We start from the raw sequence: 10,868 nt of genomic DNA, 5'->3' as shown, positions 1-10,868 counted from the left end.
ACCTTGACCTAGTTGCAGAAACTCTGAGATTAAAAGCATAAGGAAACTCAAAACCAAGCATCTGCCTTTAAGTACTTGGAGAACATGTCAGCATCAAAGGCTATAGAACTGGTTTAGAGAAACCAACCAATAAAAGTCTGATGCCTCCACAAAACAACCTAAACCTAGATTTAAAGGATCTCTTGTCAATAAAGCCTGTTACGACAAATATTATAAATCTTCTTCTTGATGATATTTGAATGCCGTTGACCTATTTATTAATTGGATTTTGCTATTTATTTTGAGGTGTTGTTCTTCTGCAGCAGCCTTTACACTGAGAGGTCAATATTAATCATAAGAAAGCAATGCGTTGTGTGACGACATATTCCAAGAAAATGAAGCCCTGACCTCAGAGCTTACAGCTCCCTTTTACAACGCCCTTGGTGTAAAAAGGAGAACACATTTTATCACAACATTATATCAAAATGGCATTATATCAAGATGCGTATAAAGATTCATCTATACCTCGAATGAAATACCTTCAAACTATGAATGAACATTACAAGTGCGTCACTGGATGAGCTGCAGCATAATTAAAACATTCCCAGAGTCTGTGTGTCATGCACATCCCCAACGCACACTCTCGTCTCTCGTGTTATTCAAGGGAGATTTGCTATTTTGAATCAACCTGTAGGCACTGAGAAATGAGGTCAGCCGCAAACATCGTCGCTGCGGGAATCCAACGTTTCAACACAGTGACATTTCTGTGTGAACAAAACGAGACCCCTTGCTTGAAGAAGAGCAAATGTCACAGGAGGTACAGCCACACAACCCAATCAGCAGAGTCGCTGTGCTGTTGTAATTTGGTGCTCAGTGCATGTGAAACTGGGGGTCTGCTATGTTGGGAAGTGACTTGACCACTGCCAGGCCTTCCCACAGAGGCTCAAAAATACAAAAAAATGTACACAGTCATGACACTTTGGATCCTTCCAAAAAAAAAAAAAAGGTTTACCGCAGAAATAAAAAAAAGTCACACATCACTGTGAAAGTGTACTCTTTCATATAGGCAGGATCATAATTAGATTCACCTGCCAGGTTCCAGTGAGTAGCTGGGGTGTGAGAAACGTGCTATATGTCACCTGTGCTGCAGGTGAAAAAAAGCCTCAGATGTTTAGTTCAGCATTTTCAGGAGCCAGAACAGTTTGCTACTGTTCATAAAAGAGTGTTTCCTTGTTTGTGTGGTTATACATGTGCATGATAATGACTGGATATATTTTTTAAGGCTTCCAAGTGTTCATAATATTTATTTATTTACAAGTTTATTTGACAGGGACCACGTATAATAAACATAAATTCCAATACTTGAAATCTGATGCATTGTACAGAGATAAAGCTCATTTTCATCCCCAGTCCCCAGGCAGGTGAACAAAAATACAGACAGCATGCACATTACATACAACAAGCATTATAAAATATTTTGCACATAGTCACAGGATGCATATGGTATTTACAGAACAGTTGTGGTTGTTTGATTAGTTAATAACGATTCATGAGATTGATGATTGCATTCTAGATTCTCCTTTATCCACATAAACTTCAAATTAATGTAATCTGCAGTCATAAATGCATTTAACCATTTAAAAACACTATATATAAACATTTCTTGTGTAAAATATACAGTATATGCAGTCTTGGCGTAGAGGTATACATAAATGACTTCGTTACAACACATCACTGTCTTGATTATTGAATTGAAGGCTCCATCAGTTTCCCCACAGTTAGTCCCAATAAAACGGGAGATTATTTGGAGACTTGGATTTCAAAATAAAAGTGTGAAATACTTCAGTGTATACAACACGAGATACAAGTGAACTGCTGCATCATCTGTGCATTTCTGACCGCACTTTAGAAACGTTGTTCTTAAATTCTCCCTCTATGTAGGCCTGCATTTCAAACTTAGAGCTATAGGCCTACCATATAATAAGGCGCGAGTTCGTCGCTAAACATGTAGGGCAAAAACGATTTTACTTTGAAAGAGTAGCCGGAAACATAACGTTTATAATCTGTGTGATTTGACAGTGTTACATTGACCCAGTTTCAGAGAAAGGCAGTCTCGGGTTGGTTTGAATTAGCGGCGCGGGGAGCGCGTGGAGGAGCGGCGTGGAGCCTACGGTGTTTCGAGTGAAGGTCGCGCGCTCTGACACCGCGCGCAGCACAATGCTGGAAACCAAGTTTTTATTCACGCAATGAATCCTGCCAACGAAACCAGAGCCGGGAGAGGTACAGAACATTACATCTTCACAGATGGCACCTACAAACTTCTCGCTTTTACCATCGGGACCATTGGAGTATTCGGCTTTTGTAATAACGTTGTTGTCATCATACTCTACTGTAAATTCAAGAGACTCCGGACGCCCACCAATTTGTTACTGGTCAACATAAGTTTGAGTGATTTTCTGGTTTCTGTCATCGGAATAAACTTTACGTTTGCTTCGTGCGTCACAGGCGGATGGACTTGGAGTCAGGCAACATGCATCTGGGACGGCTTCAGCAACAGCTTATTTGGTGAGAGAAACAGTATTTATTTATACTAGTATGTATTTCACATGTATCAGTATTGTCACATAAACTTTCAACTAAAATATTTAAATACGAATGTATTTGAAGCAAGAAAATATTTAAATACGAATGTATTTAAATATTTACCCCCAGTTCCCTTAATTGTTCGTTTCTCACTAATAGTCACTAAAATACGAAAATCGGATTCTGACATAATTCATTATATGAGCAAATCCAGCCTAATGTAATGTAAATATGTAGAAGGCGGAGATGAGCTCATATAGATCACTCAATAACGCAAGAAAGAAGGATATTCCAAATAGAAAGAATTTCTAATAAATGCATGTAAATTTAGGTAAAAGCTGTTATGAGATCAGGCAAAAAGCTTTTTTCCTGTTAGCTCTTGTGCACAATTCCTCACAGAATTTGTGAGTGGTTAAAATACAGACTTCAAAAACAGCTTACTGACCCTCCAGTGTCCCCCCATGATGAGCTGCAGTAAAATCTATTGACCTTGAATCCCTTTGAATAATATACAATTATTTTCTGTATTTATCATGTTTTTTTTATGTAAAGTGAGCACATTCTGCAGGTCATTGCTTCATGCAGAGGAATATTTTTCTCACCATTGCACCTACAGTTTCCATTTTACTGTAACACATTTGCTACCAGCATAACTGTGTTCAGTGGTGACAGGGTCATTCTCCAGGTCCCACCCCTGTAGGAATTATAGCTCAGGATGTGTGATAATGAGCTCATTAGAGCAAACCCTCAAGCCTTTTGCTGCTTTATCAGTAAACTAAACACAGAGATGCACTGGACAGTTGCCCTCTTTAATTGCCATTAGCTTCTTTGCATATGATCAGTTGGCAACACTGCAACGCTGACTGTGCTGATCTGGTTTGCATTGAAAATTGAGAATTTCAGATCAAAAGCTTATAAAGTTGGGGTTTGTATCCAGATTTATAGTTGATTTTTTTTAAATCCCAAGATACAGGAATGTCTTCTTTCATCATTGAAATGACATTGAGCAGAAGGGATGTGGTGTCCTGCTGCTTTGGCCCACTCTCAGATAGGCTGGGCAAACCTGGCAGATAATGGAGATTTCAGTTCCAGTGACACCACATTCTGAGAACTCACCTGCCCCTCATTTGTCATTCCCAGTACAGTACAGCAGCTCAAAATGTTCATACTGTATGTACTGTGTGACATTTTTCATGTGAAACCCCTAGGTCAGACAGTTAGCCATGGCATGATTTGGTATGAACATCACTAATCTGGAGTGCCTGGCTCCCAGCACCTGTGCCTGATAAAATGAGTACAGTGGCTCCCTGTTGACACAGGTTGTAATATAAAAAATTAAAGTGTACAAAAATCAATTCCATAGCTCTATCTGTGTCCTCTAGTCCTCTGTGGACGAACATGCCGTCATCCTTCCGCCTTATCAAATGTATTACTCAGAGGAGGTTGGTGTCAGTGTGCCCGACACACACTACACGGGCAAAAGGGGCTGCAGCAATAAGCCCTGGCAGTTCTGTCAGTGCACATCCGTCCTACTGCAATTCTAACTGGGTAGCTGTGGCTCAAGCTGAGTGCATAATATAGTGTGTTTGTAATTTGTGTGTCTGTTCATTGACACTTTTCCTATGTTGCGCTCATTAATCAAGAGATGTAGAGGGTATTAGAGTATGTGAGTGGATAGATATATAGGTTATGTAGGTGTGTGTGATGTGTATTGACTAAAAAGATACAGAATCAATTTTAGACATTGTACCATGACTCTGGCTTGCAGATGTGCTCTTTGACGTACGTGCCATATAAAAGTGGGAACAAAACGATGCACAAGATGAGCATAAGAGCAACAAATATTTGAATATAAGATGCATACACTATTAGAACCAAACCACCACTGCAGGTCTTAGAGGTGTGTGTGTATTTGTGTGTGGGAGTAAATATTCTCTTTCTGTGAGTTTTCAAGGATTCACAACAAAATGCTTGAATGTGATGTTCAGCACCAAGATGTTCAGAATTCTGCTTATACAGAGTATGATGAAACTTATTCCGTCCAAAGAGACGCTGAGTAGCCACTGACCCAGATCCTGCAGTGAGTGTTCTGCATTACTCAGCGTGGCTATCTGTCTCCCTCCACTGCCAGGCATCGTTTCCATCATGACTTTGGCAGCCCTGGCTTATGAGCGCTACATCCGGGTGGTCCATGCACAGGTGGTGGACTTCCCCTGGGCGTGGCGGGCCATAGGCTACGTCTGGCTGTACTCCCTGGCCTGGACAGGGGCTCCTGTGCTGGGGTGGAACCGCTACACGCTGGAGATCCACCAGCTGGGCTGCTCCCTGGACTGGGCATCTAAGGACCCAAATGATGCCTCCTTCATCCTCCTCTTCCTCCTGGCCTGTTTCTTTGTTCCTGTTGGCATCATGATCTACTGCTACGGAAACATCCTCTATACAGTACAAATGGTAAGTCATGCAGATGTGCTTTTTTTCTGTTCAGTTGTTAGCATATTTAATAAATTATGAATTAGTTAGACTAATAAACAGAATGAATAACATAGACTAGTAAATGGAGGGTTGCTGATCAAAGTCTTTAGACCAGAATCTAGCATGGAAACATTAAAGACGACTGTTGAAACTGACAATTGTGCTCGTCCCCCAGTAAAAAAAAAAAGTTATGACTGAACAAATTTAACTCCATCTTGCCCCATTTAAGCTGCTCATCATTAGAGATGTAAAAGATAAACGTATATGTTATTATTCTTATTTACTATTATATCTCAATGTGACACTTGAACTGACATTTCAACTGCTTACACACTTGAACTGTCTTCAGCGCCTCCATTTCAACTGAAATTTCAATTACTTTTACCGCTTCATATGCTTTCATCTTTTTCTCTTCTACTGACAATGCAATTGCTTTCATCTCTTAATCTTCAAACAGCAGTTCAACTGCTTTAAGCACATACTAATAATTTGAGTGACACAACCCTTTCAGGTCTCAGGTCTTCACCTTCAAACAACAGCAAAAAAACTTACACTGCCTGCTTACACTTCAGCCACCACTTTAACTGCCATTGTCTTTCAGTTTATACACGTGAACAGACAATTTATTTCAGTGGTCAATATATCAGTTTTAATTTAGCTTCTTTCAGCACCATTTTAACCACCACTTCATCTTCTTTCAGTATTTGTACTTCAACTGTCACTTTAACTAAAACTGATTCAGTATATATATATATACTTTCAGCCAAAGTCAGATATACAGATACAGACTTTGCAGACACTTCTAGCTTTTCATTTTTATGAAAAGAAATTCCTTGACCTTCTCTGACGAAGTGCTGCCTTTCACTCCTCTTTCATTACGGGCTCTATTATCATAATATGCTTCTGTGCCTTCAGGGCTTGTCCTGTACAGTGGTAATCATTGAAAAGCTCATTCTTCCTTGTGCCTATACTGAGCCTTAGAAATGGAGCCTTTCAGTGTCAGTGGCAGTCGCGGAAGACAGAGTGTATATGTAAACATATTTATATGTAAATGACATGGGAGCAGGCTGTGAGGATGAGAGTTAAGCATTTGTGTTCACGTTAATGATTTCGGCAAAAACACAGGAGAACGTATGTCCGATAGAAATTGGGGAGCCACAAGATTCTCTAATCTGTTTGCGCCAGTATCACCTTAATCTGTTTGTACATTGAGCAGATGGCCACTAAAGTGTTTGAATAGGATAGTATGTAAGCAAACGTGTAAATGAGAAAAACAAATGACCCAGATGTCTGTCTGCATCACAATTTGGTGCAGCTGCTATCTTTCCTTCCTTAAGTATTCACAACCTTGTAGGAAGTGTGAGCTGCTACTTCCTCAGAGCTCCAAGCTCGAGCACCACAAAACTCCCTGAACACCTCAGTGGCCTGGGAGGACTCAACACACGTCACAGCATTTTGGGAGATGCTATGAAAATCTTCAAAGAGAAGTACTCTGAATCTGAGTGTTTTTGGCTTGATACAAAAGCAGTTGGAAAATTTCACCGTAGACATCTGAAAACCTGGAGAACATTAGAACATGAACATGGGAATAGATCGTGGCTTCATAAGAAATGTAGAACATAAATTAAAAAGACCATATGAATTCTTGAATAAAAATAGAAGCTTGCAGTGATTCAGCTGCTCTGGACTGTCTTGAGGGAGTCTAGAAAATTTCCATATGCTTTATCATCTCATCACTTTAGCCAAAGGGTTTAATCTAATCTACATTATCAGTCAAGTCTGTTATTGAGGTATTACAATGTTGTTTCCATGAGCAATCAACTATTACCGAGATTATGGAAATAATGCTGTATATTGAACACTTTCGCAGTTATATGGTCTCAAATACACACATTCACAATGCCACGTGTCTCTCCATTTTGCTAAATCTGCTTTTATTAATGATTTGAAGTGATACTATGTAACTTTTGAAAGAAGAACTTATGCATTCTTCCTCTTACAAATAAAAAGTTAAATTAGCAATAAAAGGCACTGTTTCTCAGTCCAATACACTTTCTTTGCTAGAGTCTTACTTGGTCTGGTATGACCAGTAGCTTGGTGGTTAATGTTAGCAAACTGTGGGTAGATATTGCACTTCACTGACTTTATGACTCTTTTCCACTTGTCCTGCTGTTACACTGCATTTTTCGCATTTAGCATTATACCATAATTGTTACTCGTAGCTGCAGGTGCTGCTCAGCAAAAGTTACATAGTCTTGCTTTAAAAGTAAGTAAGTAAATAGCACATTTAAAGAGAGAAGATGGATTTTCTCTGATCTCCATTGTAGTTAGACTTTGTGCAAATTACAAAGATGTCGCTTTTCTTGTAATCAAGTACTTGTTTCCTAGTTCCTGATTAGCATTATGGTTTTTTACGGTGTGTTCTCCCCTACTACCACTTCTCTAGTTTGTTTGGTTCCAAACCACAGTGCAATATTCACAGTTTTTAGTCCGTGAACTCACCTGCAGTAAAAACCTCCAGCACTCTAACACAGTTGCATAGGATGTGTTCACAAATGCATTCAAGGTCATTTAAGCCAGTTTTTCCCCTGGAACCCCTCGAGGGGTCACAAGAAAAGGTTGGGAACCAGTGATTTAAAGGTACAATGTGTATTTCCTAACCACATGCTCCTAACAAATAGGGGGCAGCATTTCACCTTGTGCAAAAATTGCATTATTTAATAATTGCAGCAATGACACTGTTCAAGATTGTGTACATACGTAATAAACCTTGCAATGTCCTCAAAAATGCATAGCAAAATTTCCAAACTTCCAGTCTTGCCTGATCTCATAACAGTAATGCCACGTGGTTACAATATGGTGGCACAATCGACATTTTTTCAGTTGGTCTACTATTGGGTCTATACAATCTCTATTTACAGTCATCAGTTAGAAAAAAAAATATCCAACTACTAACTAACAGCAGGGCAAGAATATGCAAAATTCGACCAAACTGCTGAAACTCTGAGAGCTGGTCAAAATAACACTGCTATCTTATAATCTTCACGTGTGGCGTCAGCCTATAGTTTACATTATCTTGCTTAGCTCAGTTTTAGCAAGACCATAGTAGCAAGAAAACAGCCACAACAAAACCATATACCGAAGCTTTTTGGAATGTTTTTCGGCACGGTTTGTGTTGTCATTAGTTGCACTAAAGACACGTTTTGCTAAATAGCCAACGTTAGATGTTACTTACCAGTCTAAAAGAAACTTTGCGAGTTCAGCCTCAAACCGCATCTCTTTACTCACAAAGAGCTGTCTGCAGCGGTGGAAAGCCACATCAATATTTACTCTTGTTTTGCTTCTTTTTATATTGCTTTGTTTCTTGCCGGGAGCGGGTGGTTGGCATGGTGATAAAGGTCACTTGCCAAGAGCTTCAGCCATCTTTGTGTTTCTGTGACACAAACCGGGGGCCTGTACCTCCAGCGTGATTGACAACCCATCAGGGCAGTTCTACTTCTTCATCCTCTCATGTTGGACTGAGGGCAGACTGGATGCTACAGTGATTCACAATCATCTCTCGATGCATAAGTGGTATTACAACACAGGACGGGCTGGGGCTAGCTGGTTAGCATGCTCATTTAAGTAGATGAGTTTTTAAATCTTTTAAACTAAAATTCTGGTCAAATCTTACACATTGTACCTTCAAGTCATTATTTTGGGATGACATTAAAAACTCATGTAATTATCGCCCAGTGAAACCACAAATTTTGATCCAAACCAGCAACAATCTGGTCACAAGACAGCGTGTCTAATTGTTAGGCCAGTGTCCCCTCAGGATAGCATCTTACTCTCTCCTGTTTCTTGTAGCTGCGCTCCATCCAGGACCTCCAGACGATTCAGATCATCAAGATCTTGCGATACGAGAAGAAGGTCGCCGTTATGTTTTTCCTGATGATCTCCTGCTTCCTGGTGTGCTGGACGCCCTACGCTGTCGTGTCCATGATGGAGGCCTTCGGCAGGAAGAACGTGGTCTCTCCCACAGTGGCCATCATCCCCTCGTTCTTTGCCAAGTCCAGCACAGCCTACAACCCCCTCATCTACGTGTTCATGAGCAGAAAGGTTTGTAGTCCTAAAGTTCTGTAAATAATAGATTTGAAAACTGCAGTAAAGAACTTTTTTTTGTTTGCGGGAAGGAACTTTCAATTGTAGGTCAACTTTATGACCTACAATTAATGTGACATCAGTTAACTGTGTACCTCTCCAGCACAAATTTCTTGCTCTGTGTATCTGGTGAGGGTGGCGTCAGTGAAAAGGTTCAACCACAATTGCTGAGCCCAGGTTTTTCTGCCATCTAGAATACATTATATGCTGGAGAGTTCTGATTGGCCACGTCCTGTGTGTTCAGTCGATTTCACCCCCCCCTCCAGTGACCACAGCTGAACTCTCTGTGGACAAATAGGGCATCTCAATCAGGAGTGATGGTGTGTTCTCCTCTTGTGCTGCTTCAGTTTGTGGTTTGAGTAGAAAAACCAGGAGTATTTTTATATTTCCAAAAGAAATGTTTTAATGAGCATTTGTAAGAGCATTTTTACTCAAAATAGTGCAGAATTTTAATTCCCACAAGTACATTTTTGGAAGGCAAAATTCAGCAAAAATGTGGGAAAAGATCTGCATCATAGTATGGTTTCCTCTAAGCTGAATTTAATTTTTCCAAGCCTTAATATATATTGTATACATGTATTGTGTGTAGTAGTGAAATTGTCACTAATCTTTGTTTGCTGGCATCCTTAGAGGCGGATATCTTGTGTGTTTGACAGACAAATGAGGAAAGGGTGCTATTTCATCCCTCTGTTAAATACCATCCTTTTACCTCTTCTCTCTGCTTCTCCTCCAACTCATCCTCTCACAGTTCCGGCGCTGTTTGCTGCAGCTGCTCTGTTCGCGGCTCTCTTGGCTGCAGCACAGCCTCAAAGAGCGCCCCCTGGCTCCTGTCAAGCGCCCCATCCGACCGATCGTCGTGTCCAGAGGGTGCGGCAGCAGGGACCGACCCAAGAAGAGGGTGACCTTCAGCTCCTCCTCCATCGTCTTCATCATCACCAGCAATGACTTCCACCACCTGGATGTGACCTCCAAGGCTGGAGATTCCAAGGAGGTTAATGTCATTCAAGTGAGGCCACTGTGATTCAGGGGCTGGACTTCTCATCCCGCCACTCAGTATGCCTTAGGACCTAACATGCAATTCCAAACCAAAATAATCCTGTCTGACCTCCCTAGACACGTCTGCGTCTACACACAGTTACAGACTTGTTACAACTACTTGTAAATATCCAACTGTCAGCCCTAGATCTCAACTAAACCTGTTTCCTGACAGTGTTTTGTCTAAGCAGGTAGTATGAAAGTGTGACATCCTCATCTAACATCAGCTGTGATGATATAAGATGTAGTTAATAATATGTTTCTCTTAGGAAAAGAATCACACTTATTTGTCAAATATGCCACACAGTATATATTATGTGACAACAGCTGAACTCTGTGTCTAAGTATGGATCAACATGTGATAGCAGATTTGTTTTTGTTTGTCCCCAACTGCAAATGTGTAAAATGGAAAATAAGCCTTAGCTCTTTAGCCATAACCCATAATACAAAAAATTATTATGTATGGACATTATTGTGTATGGATTCAATAAAGAGTTGCTATTTTAAGATACCTAGCTTGTGTACCTTATATCATTTCAATCAAAATCTCCAGTGTGACGAGAGCAGTTTCTGTGAAATGACATTTGGTGGATTTATATGTATGAGGACTACAGGAGTGTAATTAGATAAGAGGAGATGAGACTGGGACCTCAGTA

At 40.3% G+C, this 10,868-nt stretch overlaps 1 protein-coding gene across 2 annotated transcripts; it reads left to right on the top strand.

Moving 5' to 3' along the window:
- Positions 1 to 1,973: 1,973 nt before the first annotated feature.
- opn3 (opsin 3) lies at positions 1,974 to 10,723 on the top strand. Of its 2 annotated transcripts, XM_044215223.1 has the most exons (5): positions 1,980 to 2,259; positions 2,485 to 2,544; positions 4,694 to 5,013; positions 8,884 to 9,135; positions 9,926 to 10,723. In XM_044215223.1, the coding sequence occupies exons 1-5, from the start codon at positions 2,226 to 2,228 to the stop codon at positions 10,196 to 10,198; spliced, it is 939 nt and encodes a 312-aa protein (XP_044071158.1). In that variant the 5' UTR covers positions 1,980 to 2,225; the 3' UTR covers positions 10,199 to 10,723. The 2 variants fall into 2 exon arrangements, with proteins under 2 accessions (XP_044071157.1, XP_044071158.1); XM_044215222.1 differs by having other exon boundaries at positions 1,974 to 2,544.
- Positions 10,724 to 10,868: the final 145 nt, after the last annotated feature.

This window comes from Siniperca chuatsi, linkage group LG11 (assembly GCF_020085105.1).
Source record: "Siniperca chuatsi isolate FFG_IHB_CAS linkage group LG11, ASM2008510v1, whole genome shotgun sequence".
Classification (NCBI taxonomy): domain Eukaryota; kingdom Metazoa; phylum Chordata; class Actinopteri; order Centrarchiformes; family Sinipercidae; genus Siniperca; species Siniperca chuatsi.
The sequence above is the reverse complement of the archived record's forward strand: the minus strand, read 5'-3'. Positions and strand labels throughout refer to the sequence as shown.